The sequence below is a fragment of the Lampetra planeri genome, chromosome 27 (genome assembly GCF_965212315.1).
Source record: "Lampetra planeri chromosome 27, kcLamPlan1.2.h2, whole genome shotgun sequence".
In the NCBI taxonomy this organism is placed as follows: Eukaryota; Metazoa; Chordata; class Hyperoartia; order Petromyzontiformes; family Petromyzontidae; genus Lampetra; species Lampetra planeri.
Genome location: NC_136133.1, coordinates 7,986,099 through 8,006,125, shown reverse-complemented (window position 1 = coordinate 8,006,125; position 20,027 = coordinate 7,986,099). Strand labels below are relative to the sequence as shown.

Sequence of the window (20,027 nt, the reverse complement as noted above, 5' to 3'; positions counted from 1 at the left end):
ACATGGCGTATGTACACATTTATAGCAGTCAAATCATCTCAATATTGTCATCCAAACGCACGTTTCTAAATCTAGGGGGAAAAATCGGAGGACCCGGATGAAAAAAAAATCCACGGGACCACAGGGAGAACATGCAAACTCCAGTGTTGGGATCGAACCCACGACCTCCTGCATACCAGTCGATGAATTTAACATCACACCACCATGGCGCCTCTTAAATAAAAAAAAATTGGTTCAATTTGCATTAGTACATCAATTTCCACGCTTAAAAAAGGCAGTAAAACAACAGCAAAAAAAACAGTCCCAGACCACACCAAGACAACACACAGTCCCTCAATAAAATCGCACGTTAACACATTGTCTTGCGGAGGGAGCTGGTAGGAACGTTGGGTTGCTCGGTCAATGGCCAGGGTCAACGGCGGCGTGGTGTATTCCGCAAATATGCCCGACTGTGAGGGCGGGCACAAGCCGGCGTGAGTAGGTTAAAGGTTGAGTTTTATAAGGGCACCAAGGGGTGACCAGCCCCTCCCCACCCAGCCCCTTCCCACCCCTCCCACCCCCCACCCAGCCCCACCCTCCCCACCCAGCCCCTCCCCACCCAGCCCCTCCCCACCCTCCCCACCCAGCCCCTCCCCACCCTCCCCACCCAGCCCCTCCCCACCCTCCCCTCCCCACCCAGCCCCTCCCCATCCTCCCCACCCAGCCTCTCCCCACCCTCCCCTCTCCACCCAGCCCCACCCCTCCCATTGTTGGATTCACGACGGACGGACGGACACAATAATCCCCTGTGGGCTGGTGGAACCAGGTGGTTCCTACCAGTATAAAAAATAGGTTCAATTTGTATTAGTACATCAATTTCCACGCTTGAAAAAGCCAGTAAAACAACGGCAAAAAACCAGTCCCAGACCACACCAAGACAACACACAGTCCCTCAATAAAATCGCACTTTAAAACTGAACTATCGAGTTGATTCTATGTGACCTGCAGATGAGAGCTTGGAGAGACCAGGATAGAGGAGTCTCTTTCGCAAAAGTGACTCTGGGTCACCAAAATGACAAAAAACAATAAAACATAAAACAAAGTACGTACGTATGTACGTTGACCTTCTTTCGCACCGTACGTAGCCAACCGTGCTAATCGGAGGTGCGAGAATTAATCTCCATATATATAAAAGTCAAAGTTGTGATTATGTGTGTCTGTTCAAAATGTTTAGCGTACTTCCCGACATGCAACAAACTGGAAATTTGCCATGTGGGTACTTTCCAGACTGTACACCATGCAAACATTATAAAAATACACTTTTTGGGGGGGGAGGGAGCTCAATAATGCATAATGTTTTTGCACGGCCAGTGAGCTGTGACGTCACATCTGTCACGTGACCCGCGCACGTGGAAGCGTAACGCATTGTAGTGTCGTGGTTAGCGCGCTGCGCTACGAACCCGGCGACCTGAGTTCGATTCCCGTTCACGGCCACTACCGGTGACGATTATTTCAACCGCTCCTGGGCCTCCCCTAAGTCGACTCAGCCTCAAACGAGTAACTGGTGTGGTGTGTGAACATCGCCACTGGGGAGACAAAGGCGGCCGGATGTGGTGGATCCAAGTCCCGGGCGAAGCCGGGTAGTACAGCTATAGCTAAAAATAAATCAGAACAAAAAAACAACTGTGTGATGAGAAATCAATAATTCTGCATGAACGTAAATGAATGTTATGTCACAAATTCACCCTTCGAAATGTAAGCATTGACACAGTGCAAGGCCATGCTCCAGGGCTGGTTGGGGTGTAGATGAACCTGACCCTGTCATGATAATGTGGAATCTTCCCACCGTAAGCAAACAAAATTATTGTAATTTTTATTTCGATTTAAAGCTTTAGTGACTGCAGGGATTCATATTCTTGGTTCTTTCGGTAAAGTCGCGTAGACGGGAAATAATAAAATAAGAAAAAGAAAACGTCGTGAGAATTGTATTGCTTTCTTTTTTTTCTTTTTTTCTTTCCCTTCTACGTGACTTTACCGAAAGAACCAAGAATATTAAAGACTTGTAATATATTTTTTTTTACTCGTAGGCTTTCGCGACCAATTACACCTAGCACCATCAAGCTGTCTCCTGATGATGCTGGTTGTAGTTACTGGCGAAACCTCGGACTCGAATTGTAAATGCTGTGGGTTTACTCTCCAACACACCAGTGTGCTGTTCAAGTTTCATGTATTAGGTATAGTCCTGTGAGCCATTCGGCTCTTGAATCGGGTGCAACCGCAACAAACAAAAAACAAAAACACGAACAAGAAAACATCTTAAAGTGACTATGTGACTATGTACAAACAGAAAATCCAAGAAAAGACAGCAAAATATTGCAGAAAAAGCACCGTACACCAACGCTGTGTGCACAAATCCCAGTGGGATGGAAGTCAAACAACAACAACCACAAGGCAACTTAGATTAAGGCCATCAGTCTAACTCCGTACTACAACAAACAAACATGGCAAACCAAAACACTTTTCGAAATCACCAAAATAAAGCCATGAAAGCAATGAAACAGTGATCATAGGAACAATGATGGAATTCATCTTCTTGGTTCTTTCGGTAAAAGTCACGTAGAAGGGAAGTAATAAAATAATAAAAATAAAACATAATAAAATAATTCTCACGACTTTTCGGCCACAACGCAAGCAGCCGTCCTCAGGTGAAACCAATTTTCACAATAAACGACATAAACAACATGTACTACCAAAACCCTGCAGCAGAGTAACGAATTGGCATGTTTTGTTTACGTAACAAACCTTACTAATTGTCTGTGTCGGGTGGTGGCGGCTCTAACGACACATTTATATATTTACGTGATCTAACCCCTAAAAAAAAACTCTAATATGGATATTTGCTTTACTTCTAGATTTGAAGCTTTCGTGACTGCAAGGATTCATATTCTTAGGTTTTTTTCGGTAAAATCACTTGATACAGCTATCGTGCTGTGACGGTTCCACCTGAAGACGGAAGCTTGTGTTGCCTCCGAAACGTCGTAATTTTAATTTTTTATTTTATTTTTATTATTTTACTTTGATTAATTTTAATTTTTTATTTTATTTTTATTATTTTACTTTGATTAATTTTAATTTTTTACCTACGTGACTTTACCGAAAAAACCTAAGAATATTTGCTTTACCGTTGGGCGTCGAGTTTGGATAGACCGCGTGGCGCACGTGGTGGCGTCACGTGATCAGACTCGAGAACAATAGGGGTGGGGGGGGGTCCAGGGGGGTGGGAGGGGGAGGTTGCAGCCTGGGCGGGGGGTAGGGCGTGGCCGGAAGCTGGGACCACGCCCACTGCGGAGGGAGAGAGACAGCTGAGGCCACACACACACAGAGACAGAGAGCGAGAATATTAACAATCGCATTGCACTCGTTGCTATTATAACAGTCGATATTTAAACAAACCGTACCATCGTCAAAAAATAATTATCACAATAATATTCGTATTGCAGAAGGAGTGCGCATCGCCAACAATTAGATTGTTGTTGTTGTCGTCGTTGTGAAATTGGTTGATAATCTCCGGGCGACTGAGGAGGGGCGGTGGGTCGTGCTGGGAGCGGAGACTGCCCGAATACGAGCGAGAGTAAGCAACATCATTATCAGCAACATCGTCATCAGCAACATCGTCATCAGCAACATCGTCATCAGCAACATCGTCATCAGCAACATCGGCAACATCATAATAATCAACATCATCATCAGCATCATCAACATCATCAACATCATCATCAACATCATCCTCAGCAACATCATCAGCAACATCACCATCAGCAACATCATCCTCATCAACATCATCAGCAACATCATCAGCAACATCATCCTCATCAACATCACCATCAGCAACATCACCATCAGCAACATCATCATCAGCAACATCATCAACAACATCATCATCAGCAACATCATCAACATCATCCTCAGCAACATCATCAGCAACATCACCATCAGCAACATCATCAGCAGCAACGTCATCCTCATCAACATCATCAGCAACATCACCATCAGAAACATCATCATCATCAGCAACATCATCAGCAACATCATCAACATCATCATCAGCAACATCTTCCTCAGCAACATCATCAGCAACATCCCCAGCAACATCATTAGCAACATCATCATCAACATCAGCATCATCAGCAACATCATCATCAGCAACATCAGCAGCAACATCCTTCTCAGCAACATCATCATCAGCAACATCATCATCAGCCGCAACATCATCAGCAACATCATCAGCAACATCATCCTCATCAGTCGCAACATCATCATCAGCAACATCCTCCTCAGCAACAACATCAGCAACATCCTCCTCAGCAACATCATCAGCAACATCATCCTCATCAGTCGCAACATCATCATCAGCAACATCATCATCAACATCATCATCAGCAACATCATCCTCATCAACATCATAACGTCGCATTACAATAACAGCGTATATCACCACCATTAACAGCAGCATCATCATCATACGCATAGCAGCATTTAAACAAAAGGATTAGAAACATCAGCAGCATCGAATAACAATATCATCGGCCGCATCATCAGCCGCATCATCAGCAGCATCACCATCATCATCGGTAATGGCAGCAGTAGCAGCAGCAATAACAAAGGATACTAGCATCAGCGGTACCATTACCTATAATAACATCATCATCAGCAACAATAACATCATTATTATCATCAGCAGCAGCAATATAATTGCCAGCAGCTGTAGCATCATCAGCAATATGATCAGCAACATCATTACCTCTAACAGCGTCATCAGCAATAGCAGCGTCATCAGCTGAAGAATTAACAGCAGTAGCATCAATAAATGACAACAGCCGGAGATACATTATCATCATCAGCAGCTGTGGCGTCATTATAAATACTATCATCAGCTTTATCAGCAATGGCAACACGTAAATAATGTTATCAGCACCGCCGATGTGTATGTTCTTGCTGCTGCTGCTGCTGATGATGATGTTGATTGATCATGACGATGTGTATGTTGCTGCTGCTGATGATGGGGGTGTTGTTGCTGATGTTAATATTGCTGATTCATTAGCAGCACCTTTTGAGCACAATCACCAATATCATCGTGATGTAAAATCATCACCGTATATGTATTACCATGTATGATCAGCAGCAGCAGCAGCATCGTCATCATCTAGAATTGCATCAGCAGCAGCATCAACTGAGTCAACACCAGCACGGGCATCCGCATCATCAATACATATTTACTGTATCATCAAATAATTGATCATTACAGCATCAGCATAATCGGCGCCATCGCTGTCGTCACATCGTTTTGTTTGCATTCGGGATAGGTTCGACCTCATCACCACGATCATCATCACCACCACGATCACCATCATCAACACCACGATCACCATCATCACCACCACGATCACCATCATCAACACCACGATCATCATCACCACCACGATCACCATCATCAACACCACGATCACCATCATCACCACCACGATCACCATCATCAACACCACGATCATCATCACCACCACGATCACCATCATCAACACCACGATCACCATCAACACCACGATCACCATCATCAACACCACGATCACCATCATCACCACCACGATCACCATCATCAACACCACGATCACCATCATCACCACCACGATCACGATCATCACCACCACGATCACCATCATCAACACCACGATCACCATCATCACCACCACGATCACCATCATCAACACCACGATCACCATCGTCAACACCACGATCACCATCATCACCACCACGATCACCATCAACACCACGATCACCATCATCAACACCACGATCACCATCATCACCACCACGATCACCATCATCAACACCACGATCACCATCATCACCATCACGATCACCATCATCACCACCACGATCACCATCATCAACACCACGATCACCATCACCACCACGATCACCATCATCACCACCACGATCACCATCAACACCACGATCACCATCATCAACACCACGATCACCATCATCACCACCACGATCACCATCAACACCACGATCACCATCATCAACACCACGATCACCATCATCAACACCACGATCACCATCAACACCACGATCACCATCATCAACACCACGATCACCATCATCAACACCACGATCACCATCATCACCACGATCACCATCATCACCACCACGATCACCATCATCACCACGATCACCATCATCACCACCACGATCACCATCAACACCACGATCACCATCATCACCACCACGATCACCATCAACACCACGATCACCATCATCAACACCACGATCACCATCACCACCACGATCACCATCATCAACACCACGATCACCATCACCACCACGATCACCATCATCACCACCACGATCACCATCAACACCACGATCACCATCATCAACACCACGATCACCATCATCACCACCACGATCACCATCAACACCACGATCACCATCATCAACACCACGATCACCATCATCAACACCACGATCACCATCATCATCACCACGATCACCATCAACACCACGATCACCATCATCAACACCACGATCACCATCATCAACACCACGATCACCATCAACACCACGATCACCATCATCAACACCACGATCACCATCATCAACACCACGATCACCATCATCACCACGATCACCATCATCACCACCACGATCACCATCAACACCACGATCACCATCATCACCACCACGATCACCATCATCAACACCACGATCACCATCATCACCATCACGATCACCATCATCACCATCACGATCACCATCATCAACACCACGATCACCATCACCACCACGATCACCATCATCACCACCACGATCACCATCACCACCACGATCACCATCATCACCACCACGATCACCATCAACACCACGATCACCATCATCAACACCACGATCACCATCATCACCACCACGATCACCATCAACACCACGATCACCATCATCAACACCACGATCACCATCATCAACACCACGATCACCATCAACACCACGATCACCATCATCAACACCACGATCACCATCATCAACACCACGATCACCATCATCACCACGATCACCATCATCACCACCACGATCACCATCAACACCACGATCACCATCATCACCACCACGATCACCATCAACACCACGATCACCATCATCAACACCACGATCACCATCACCACCACGATCACCATCATCACCACCACGATCACCATCAACACCACGATCACCATCATCAACACCACAATCACCATCATCACCACCACGATCACCATCAACACCACGATCACCATCAACACCACGATCACCATCATCAACACCACGATCACCATCATCAACACCACGATCACCATCAACACCACGATCACCATCATCAACACCACGATCACCATCATCAACACCACGATCACCATCAACACCACGATCACCATCATCAACACCACAATCACCATCATCAACACCACGATCACCATCATCACCACGATCACCATCATCAACACCACGATCACCATCAACACCACGATCACCATCATCATCACCACGATCACCATCATCAACACCACGATCACCATCATCAACACCACGATCATCATCATCACCACCACGATCACCATCATCAACACCACGATCATCATCATCACCACCACGATCACCATCAACACCACGGTCATCATCAACACCACGATCATCATCATCATCACCACGATCATCATCATCACCACCACGATCACCATCATCAACACCACAATCATCATCATCATCATCACCACGATCACCATCATCAACACCACGATCATCATCATCAACACCACGATCACCATCATCAACACCACGATCATCATCATCAACACCACGATCATCATCATCATCAACACCACGATCATCATCATCAACACCACGATCACCATCATCAACACCACGATCATCATCATCAACACCACGATCATCATCATCATCATCACCACGATCATCATCATCAACACCACGATCATCATCATCAACACCACGATCATCATCATCAACACCACGATCATCATCATCAACACCACGATCACCATCATCACCACCACGATCACCATCAACACCACGATCACCATCATCAACACCACGATCACCATCATCACCACCACGATCACCATCAACACCACGATCACCATCATCAACACCACGATCACCATCATCAACACCACGATCACCATCAACACCACGATCACCATCATCAACACCACGATCACCATCATCAACACCACGATCACCATCAACACCACGATCACCATCATCAACACCACGATCACCATCATCAACACCACGATCACCATCATCACCACGATCACCATCATCAACACCACGATCACCATCAACACCACGATCACCATCATCATCACCACGATCACCATCATCAACACCACGATCACCATCATCAACACCACGATCACCATCATCAACACCACGATCATCATCATCACCACCACGATCACCATCATCAACACCACGATCATCATCATCATCACCACCACGATCACCATCATCAACACCACGGTCATCATCAACACCACGATCATCATCATCATCATCACCACGACCATCATCATCACCACCACGATCACCATCATCAACACCACAATCATCATCATCATCACCACGATCACCATCATCAACACCACGATCATCATCATCAACACCACGATCACCATCATCAACACCACGATCATCATCATCAACACCACGATCATCATCATCAACACGACGATCATCATCATCAACACCACGATCACCATCATCAACACCACGATCACCATCAACACCACGATCACCATCATCAACACCACGATCACCATCATCAACACCACGATCACCATCAACACCACGATCACCATCATCAACACCACGATCACCATCATCAACACCACGATCACCATCATCACCACGATCACCATCATCAACACCACGATCACCATCAACACCACGATCACCATCATCATCACCACGATCACCATCATCAACACCACGATCACCATCATCAACACCACGATCATCATCATCACCACCACGATCACCATCATCAACACCACGATCATCATCATCACCACCACGATCACCATCAACACCACGGTCATCATCAACACCACGATCATCATCATCATCACCACGATCATCATCATCACCACCACGATCACCATCATCAACACCACAATCATCATCATCATCATCATCACCACGATCACCATCATCAACACCACGATCATCATCATCAACACCACGATCACCATCATCAACACCACGATCATCATCATCAACACCACGATCATCATCATCATCAACACCACGATCATCATCATCAACACCACGATCACCATCATCAACACCACGATCATCATCATCAACACCACGATCATCATCATCATCATCACCACGATCATCATCATCAACACCACGATCATCATCATCAACACCACGATCATCATCATCAACACCACGATCATCATCATCAACACCACGATCACCATCATCACCACCACGATCACCATCAACACCACGATCACCATCATCAACACCACGATCACCATCATCACCACCACGATCACCATCAACACCACGATCACCATCATCAACACCACGATCACCATCATCAACACCACGATCACCATCAACACCACGATCACCATCATCAACACCACGATCACCATCATCAACACCACGATCACCATCAACACCACGATCACCATCATCAACACCACGATCACCATCATCAACACCACGATCACCATCATCACCACGATCACCATCATCAACACCACGATCACCATCAACACCACGATCACCATCATCATCACCACGATCACCATCATCAACACCACGATCACCATCATCAACACCACGATCACCATCATCAACACCACGATCATCATCATCACCACCACGATCACCATCATCAACACCACGATCATCATCATCATCACCACCACGATCACCATCATCAACACCACGGTCATCATCAACACCACGATCATCATCATCATCACCACGACCATCATCATCACCACCACGATCACCATCATCAACACCACAATCATCATCATCATCACCACGATCACCATCATCAACACCACGATCATCATCATCAACACCACGATCACCATCATCAACACCACGATCATCATCATCAACACCACGATCATCATCATCAACACGACGATCATCATCATCAACACCACGATCACCATCATCAACACCACGATCATCATCATCAACACCACGATCATCATCATCATCACCACGATCATCATCATCATCATCAACACCACGATCATCATCATCAACACCACGATCATCATCATCAACACCATGATCATCATCATCAACACCACGATCACCATCATAAACACCACGATCATCATCATCAAGACCACGATCATCATCATCAACACCACGATCATCATCATCAACACCACGATCATCATCATCAACACCACGATCACCATCATCAACACCACGATCATCATCATCAACACCACGATCACCATCATCAACACCACGATCATCATCATCAACACCACGATCATCATCATCATCACCACGATCACCATCATCAACACCACGATCACCATCATCAACACCACGATCATCATCATCAACACCACGATCATCATCATCAACACCACGATCATCATCATCAACACCACGATCATCATCATCAACACCACGATCATCATCATCATCACCACGATCTTCATCATCATCACCACCACGATCACCATCATCAACACCACGATCATCATCACCACCACGATCACCATCATCAACACCACGATCATCATCATCAACACCACGATCATCATCATCAACACCACGATCATCATCAACACCACGATAATCATCATCATCACCACGATCATCATCATCAACACCACGATCATCATCATCAACATCACGATCATCATCATCACCACGATCATCATCATCAACACCACGATCATCATCATCAACACCACTATCATCATCATCACCACGATCATCATCATCAACACCACGATCATCATCATCAACACCACGATCATCACCAACACCACGATCATCATCATCAACACCACGATCATCATCATCATCACCACGATCATCATCATCAACACCACGATCATCATCATCAACACCACGATCATCATCATCAACACCACGATCATCATCATCATCACCACGATCATCATCATCAACACCACGATCATCATCATCATCACCACGATCATCATCATCAACACCACGATCATCATCATCACCACGATCATCATCATCAACACCACGATCATCACCAACACGAGCATCATCATCACCACGATCATCACCACCACGATCATCAACACCACGATCACCATCACCATCACCACCACGATCATCGTCACCACGATCATCATCATCACCACGATCACCATCATCATCACCACGATCACCATCATCAACACCACGATCACCATCATCAACACCACGATCATCATCAACAACACCACGATCACCATCATCACCACCACGATCACCATCATCACCACCACGATCACCATCATCAACACCACGATCACCATCATCACCACCACGATCACCATCATCAACACCACGATCATCATCATCACCACCACGATCACCATCATCAACACCACGATCATCATCATCAACACCACGATCATCATCATCAACACCACGATCATCATCATCACCACGATCATCATCATCAACACCACGATCATCATCATCAACACCACGATCATCATCATCAACACCATGATCATCATCATCATCACCACGATCATCATCATCATCATCACCACGATCATCATCATCAACACCACGATCATCATCATCACCACGATCATCATCATCACCACGATCATCATCAACACCACGATCATCATCACCACGATCACCATCATCAACACCACGATCACCACCACGATCACCACCACGATCACCATCATCAACACCACGATCACCATCACCACGATCACCATCACCACCACGATCATCATCACCACGATCATCATCATCACCACCACGATCATCATCACCACGATCATCGTCACCACGATCATCATCATCATCACCACGATCACCATCACCACCACGATCATCATCACCACGATCATCATCATCACCACGATCATCATCATCATCACCACGATCACCATCACCACCACGATCATCACCACCACGATCATCATCACCACGATCATCATCATCACCACGATCACCATCACCACCACGATCATCACCACCACGATCATCATCATCACCACGATCACCATCACCACCACTATCATCATCATCACCACCACGATCATCATCACCACGATCATCATCACCAAGATCATCATCAACACCACGATCATCATCAACACCACGATCATCATCATCAACACCACGATCATCATCAACACCACGATCATCATCAACGCCACGATCATCATCAACGCCACGATCATCATCAACGCCACGATCATCATCATCAACACCACGATCATCATCAACGCCACGATCATCATCAACGCCACGATCATCATCAACGCCACGATCATCATCATCAACACCACGATCATCATCAACACCACGATCATCATCACCACCACGATCATCATCAACAACACCACGATCATTATCATCATCAACACCACGATCATCATCATCAACGCCACGATCATCATCAACACGATCATCATAACCACTATTGTCATCAACACCACGACCATCATCACCAGGATCAACACCACCACCACGATTAACAACACCAGTATCGTCATCAACACCACGATCATCATTATCATCATCACGATCATCATCACGATCATCATCAACGCCACGTTCCTCATCACCACGATCATCATCAACGACACGAGCATCATCGTCACCATCATCAACAACACGATCATCAACACCACGATCATCATCATCAACACCACGATCATCATCATCATCACCACGATCATCATCATCAACACCACGATCATCATCATCAACACCACGATCATCACCAACACCACGATCATTATCATCAACACCACGATCATCATCATCATCACCACGATCATCATCATCAACACCACGATCATCATCATCATCACCACGATCATCATCATCAACACCACGATCATCATCATCATCACCACGATCATCATCATCAACACCACGATCATCATCATCAACACCACGATCATCATCATCAACACCACGATCATCACCAACACGAGCATCATCATCACCACGATCATCATCACCACGATCATCATCATCACCACGATCATCATCATCACCACGATCATCATCATCACCACCACGATCATCACCAACACGATCATCATCATCACCAGGATCATCATCACCACGATCATCAACACCACGATCACCATCACCATCACCACCACGATCATCGTCACCACGATCATCATCATCACCACGATCACCATCATCATCACCACGATCACCATCATCAACACCACGATCACCATCATCAACACCACGATCATCATCAACAACACCACGATCACCATCATCACCACCACGATCACCATCATCACCACCACGATCACCATCATCAACACCACGATCACCATCATCACCACCACGATCACCATCATCAACACCACGATCATCATCATCACCACCACGATCACCATCATCAACACCACGATCATCATCATCAACACCACGATCATCATCATCAACACCACGATCATCATCATCATCACCACGATCATCATCATCAACACCACGATCATCATCATCAACACCACGATCATCATCATCAACACCATGATCATCATCATCATCACCACGATCATCATCATCATCATCACCACGATCATCATCATCAACACCACGATCATCATCATCATCACCACGATCATCATCATCACCACGATCATCATCAACACCACGATCATCATCACCACCACGATCACCATCATCAACACCACGATCACCACCACGATCACCACCACGATCACCATCATCAACACCACGATCACCATCACCACGATCACCATCACCACCACGATCATCATCACCACGATCATCATCATCACCACCACGATCATCATCACCACCACGATCATCATCACCACGATCATCGTCACCACGATCATCATCATCATCACCACGATCACCATCACCACCACGATCATCATCACCACGATCATCATCATCACCACGATCATCATCATCATCACCACGATCACCATCACCACCACGATCATCACCACCACGATCATCATCACCACGATCATCATCATCACCACGATCACCATCACCACCACGATCATCACCACCACGATCATCATCATCACCACGATCACCATCACCACCACGATCATCATCATCACCACCACGATCATCATCACCACGATCATCATCACCAAGATCATCATCAACACCACGATCATCATCAACACCACGATCATCATCATCAACACCACGATCATCATCAACGCCACGATCATCATCAACGCCACGATCATCATCAACGCCACGATCATCATCATCAACACCACGATCATCATCAACGCCACGATCATCATCAACGCCACGATCATCATCAACGCCACGATCATCATCATCAACACCACGATCATCATCAACACCACGATCATCATCACCACCACGATCATCATCAACAACACCACGATCATTATCATCATCAACACCACGATCATCATCATCAACGCCACGATCATCATCAACACGATCATCATAACCACTATTGTCATCAACACCACGACCATCATCACCAGGATCAACACCACCACCACGATTAACAACACCACTATCGTCATCAACACCACGATCATCATTATCATCATCACGATCATCATCACGATCATCATCAACGCCACGTTCCTCATCACCACGATCATCATCAACGACACGAGCATCATCGTCACCATCATCAACAACACGATCATCAACACCACGATCATCATTAATGGCACGAGCATCATTAGTACCACCACGAGCATCATCAACACCACGATCATCATCATCATCATCATCACCACCACCATCATCACCACGATCATCACCAACACCACGATCATCATCACCACCACGATCATCATCACCACGATCATCATCATCACCACCACGATCATCATCACCACGATCATCGTCACCACGATCATCATCATCATCATCACCACGATCACCATCACCACCACGATCATCATCACCACGATCATCATCATCACCACGATCATCATCATCATCACCACGATCACCATCACCACCACGATCATCACCACCACGATCATCATCACCACGATCATCATCATCACCACGATCACCATCACCACCACGATCATCACTACCACGATCATCATCATCACCACGATCACCATCACCACCACGATCATCATCACCACCACGATCATCATCACCACGATCATCATCACCAAGATCATCATCAACACCACGATCATCGTCATCAACACCACGATCATCATCATCAACATCACGATCATCATCAACGCCACGATCATCATCAACGCCACGATCATCATCAACGCCACGATCATCATCATCAACACCACGATCATCATCAACGCCACGATCATCATCAACGCCACGATCATCATCAACGCCACGATCATCATCATCAACACCACGATCATCATCAACACCACGATCATCATCACCACCACGATCATCATCAACAACACCACGATCATTATCATCATCAACACCACGATCATCATCATCAACGCCACGATCATCATCAACACGATCATCATAACCACTATTGTCATCAACACCACGACCATCATCACCAGGATCAACACCACCACCACGATTAACAACACCACTATCGTCATCAACACCACGATCATCATTATCATCATCACGATCATCATCACGATCATCATCAACGCCACGTTCCTCATCACCACGATCATCATCAACGACACGAGCATCATCGTCACCATCATCAACAACACGATCATCAACACCACGATCATCATTAATGGCACGAGCATCATTAGTACCACCACGAGCATCATCAACACCACGATCATCATCATCATCATCATCACCACCACCATCATCACCACGATCATCACCACCACCACGATCATCATCAAGGCCAGACTGGGATCCGCAACCGAATTCCCTCCCTCACCTCCATCACTCCACTCCCTCCCATCCCCTTCTAACCCCATCACTCCCTCCCTCCCATCACTCCCATCACCTCCTTCACTCTCTTCCTCAATCACCCCCCTCCCTCCATCACCTCTTCACTCCTCCCCTGCCTCCTTCTCTCCTTACCTCCATCACCTCTTCACTCGCAGCCATCACTTCCTTCACTCCCTCCATCACCTTTATTCCATCACTTCAGCTTCACTCCATCCATCACCATCACGTTCACTCCCTCCATCACCATCACTGCGTGGTGATGGGGAGCTGTAGTGTAGTGGTTAGCGCGATGCCTTACGAACCCGGCGACCCGAGTTCGATTCCTGCTCACCACTGACACCAGTGACGATTATCTGAACCGGTTTCTGGGCCTCCCCTAGGTCGACTCAGCTTCAAATGAGTTTCTGGTGCGGTGTGTAAACATCGCCACTGGGGATGTTAAAGCGGCCGGGCGTGGTGCTGGCCTCCCACCCCCTCGTGTGCCGTGCCGGCTAACAGCACTTGCCCCAACAATCTGTTAAGGCTATACGGGGGAACTTCGTCTTTGGTGCTTATGATGATGTTGATGATGATGTTGATGGTGGTGGTGACGATGGTGATGACGATGATGTTGTTGGTGATAAATGTAATGGTGTTGATGATGTTACTGATGTTGATAGTGTTGATGGTGTTGATGGTGAAGCTGGTGGTGATGGTGATGGTGAAGGTGAAGCTGGTATTGATGGTATTGATGCTGTTGACGGTGAAGATGGTGTTGATGGTGAAGCTGGTGGTGATGGTGAAGCTGGTGGTGATGGTGATGGTGAAGCTGGTATTGATGATGTTGATGGTGTTGATGATGTTGATGGTGAAGATGGTGAAGATGGTGTTGATGGTGAAGCTGGTGGTGATGGTGATGGTGAAGCTGGTATTGGTGATGTTGATGGTGTTGATGGTGAAGATGATGTTGATGGTGAAGATGGTGTTGATGGTGAAGATGATGTTGATGGTGAAGATGGTGTTGATGGTGAAGATGGTATTGATGGTATTGATGGTGAAGATGGTGTCGATGGTGAAGTTGGTGGTGATGGTGATGGTGAAGCTGGTATTGATGATGTTGATGGTGTTGATGGTGTTGATGGTGAAGATGGTGTTGATGGTGAAGATAATGTTGATGGTGAAGATGGTGTTGATGGTGTTGATGGTGTTGATGGTTAAGCTGGTATTGATGATGTTGATGGTGTTGATGGTGAAGATGATGGTGAAGATGATGTTGATGGTGAAGATGGTGTTGATAGTGTTGATGGTGAAGATGGTGTCGATGGTGAAGTTGGTGGTGATGGTGATGGTGAAGCTGGTATTGATGGTGTTGATGGTGAAATTGGTGTTGATGGTGAAGCTGGTGGTGATGGTGAAGATGGTGTTGATGATGAGGCTGGTGTTGATGTTGATGATGTTGTTGACGATGATGGTGATGGTGAAGCTGGTCTTGAAGATGATAATGGTGATGATGTTGACGATGATTTTGATGATGACGACGATGATGATGATGGCGTCGATGGTGACGATGTCAATGGCGTTGAAGATGCAGCTGAGCGTGATGGTGATGCTCATGTTGATGATGATGGCGACGATGTTGACGGCGGTGATGGTGCGGCAGGCGTGATGGCGATGCTCATGTTGATGTTGATGATGTTGACGGCGGTGATGGTGCGGCAGGAGTGATGGCAATGCTCATGTTGATTATGTTGATGGCGGTGATGGTGCGGCAGGCGTGATGGCGATGTTGATGTTGATGATGTTGACGGCGGTGATGGTGCGGCAGGCGTGATGGCGATGCTCATGTTGATGTTGATGATGTTGACGGCGGTGATGGTGCGGCAGGCGTGATGGCGATGCTCATGTTGATGATGATGATGATGATGTTGACGGCGGTGATGGTGCGGCAGGAGTGATGGCAATGCTCATGTTGATTATGTTGATGGCGGTGATGGTGCGGCAGGCGTGATGGCGATGTTGATGTTGATGATGTTGACGGCGGTGATGGTGCGGCAGGCGTGATGGCGATGCTCATGTTGATGTTGATGATGTTGACGGCGGTGATGGTGCGGCAGGCGTGATGGCGATGCTCATGTTGATGATGATGATGATGATGTTGACGGCGGTGATGGTGCGGCAGGAGTGATGGCAATGCTCATGTTGATTATGTTGATGGCGGTGATGGTGCGGCAGGAGTGATGGCAATGCTCATGTTGATGATGTTGACGGCGGTGATGGTGCGGCAGGCGTGATGGCGATGCTCATGTTGATGTTGACGATGATGATGACGATGTTGACGGCGGTGATGGTGTGGCAGGCGTGAATGCGATGCTCATGTTGATGTTGACGGCGGTGATGGTGCGGCAGGCGTGATGGCGATGCTCATGTTGATGTTGATGATGATGATGTTGACGGCGGTGATGGTGCGGCAGGAGTGATGGCGATGCTCATGATGTTGATGACGATGTTGACGGCGGTGATGGTGCGGCAGGCGTGATGGCAATGCTCATGTTGATATTGATGATGTTGATGGCGGTGATGGTGCGGCAGGCGTGATGACGATGCTCATGTTGATGTTGACGATGATGGCGGTGATGGTGCGGCAGGCGTGATGGCGATGCTCATGTTGATGTTGATGACGATGTTGACGGTGGTGATGGTGCGGCAGGCGTGATGGCGAGCGGCGCGTCTCCCCCGCCCCCCGGCTCCGAGCTGCCCACGCCGCTGCAGGACAAGATGGCCGCGTCGGCGCGCGAGACCATCTACCTGTGCAACTTCCGCGTGTCGGTGGACGGCGAGTGGCTCTGCCTGCGCGAGCTCAACGACATCTCGCTGGCGCCCGACGGCGCCAGGACCCCCTCCGCCGCGGGGGCCGGGGGCACCGGCGCTGGGGGGGCCATCACCGGGGCAACGGGGGGGACTGCCGGCGGCCCAGGTGGGTGAGGGGAGTGGAGCGACCTCGGCCGCTGCCCCCCTCCCTCCCTGTCGCTCCGGGGGGGGGGGCGGCACCTGCCCAGCTGCCCGCCAACGCCCCCCCCCCTGCCCCCCACTATAGCCCCTCCCCCCTCCCCCGCCGATATCTCCTCTCCAATTTTTAATGAATGTATATCCTTCCTTTCATCTATCTTATTCAGCTCGGCTGCATTCACATGTACCGCTCTGAATTCTATGTCGAGCGCGTTGGTCAAGGCGCTGTCTAAATTGCGTTGAACTTCTTTCGCACCGTACATAGCCGACCATGATGCTAATCCCAGGTGCGGGTGAAGGACAACAAACCAAACACAGAAACGCAGTTCTAAAGAAATTCCTTTGTCCATGTAGATGATCATTTAAAAGTGCACAGCCCCAGTGGCTTCTGAACATCGGAAGGAAGAGCTTTCCAGAATGCCGCAGAAGCCAAAAGCCGCTGCTGCGAGGATGACCGGAGTTTGTGTGATGGTTTATGCTCAGAGGTCGCAATCGGGTACCAGATACCCGTACCCTACCCGATACCCGGCTACCCGTATCCGGGTACCCGTTTGCGACCCTGGTGTGGCCGGGTACGGGTACGGGTAGGCCGTGAGTCACTGGTGAGTCACCGTTTGTCACTAATTTCCCAACGTCTTGTCTCTTCTCACAATTCAAGTTCCTAGAATCAACCCACCCGCGCCTGCAACATGGCTTCATCCCAGACGTCGCAATCGGGTGCCCGTACCCTACCCGATACCCGGCCGGGTACGGGTAGCCGGGTATCGAGTAGGGTACGGGTACCCGATTGCGACCCTGATGCGGCCGGGTACGGGTAAGGAATCAAAACCCGTTTGCGACCTCTGTTTATGCTCCTTGGC

The 20,027-nt window shown here is 47.6% G+C and overlaps 1 protein-coding gene across 1 annotated transcript in view; it reads left to right on the top strand.

Annotated features, from left to right (window-relative positions):
- The first annotated feature begins 3,300 nt into the window (after positions 1-3,300).
- LOC144728112 (protein RUFY3-like) overlaps positions 3,301-20,027 on the top strand; it is a 47,068-nt gene continuing 30,341 nt past the window's right edge. The window contains exons 1-2 of the mRNA XM_078607400.1: positions 3,301-3,610; positions 18,869-19,135. Coding sequence (XP_078463526.1) covers positions 18,874-19,135 — 262 coding nt within the window. The 5' untranslated portion in view covers positions 3,301-3,610; positions 18,869-18,873. The remainder of the gene's footprint in view (positions 3,611-18,868; positions 19,136-20,027) is intronic.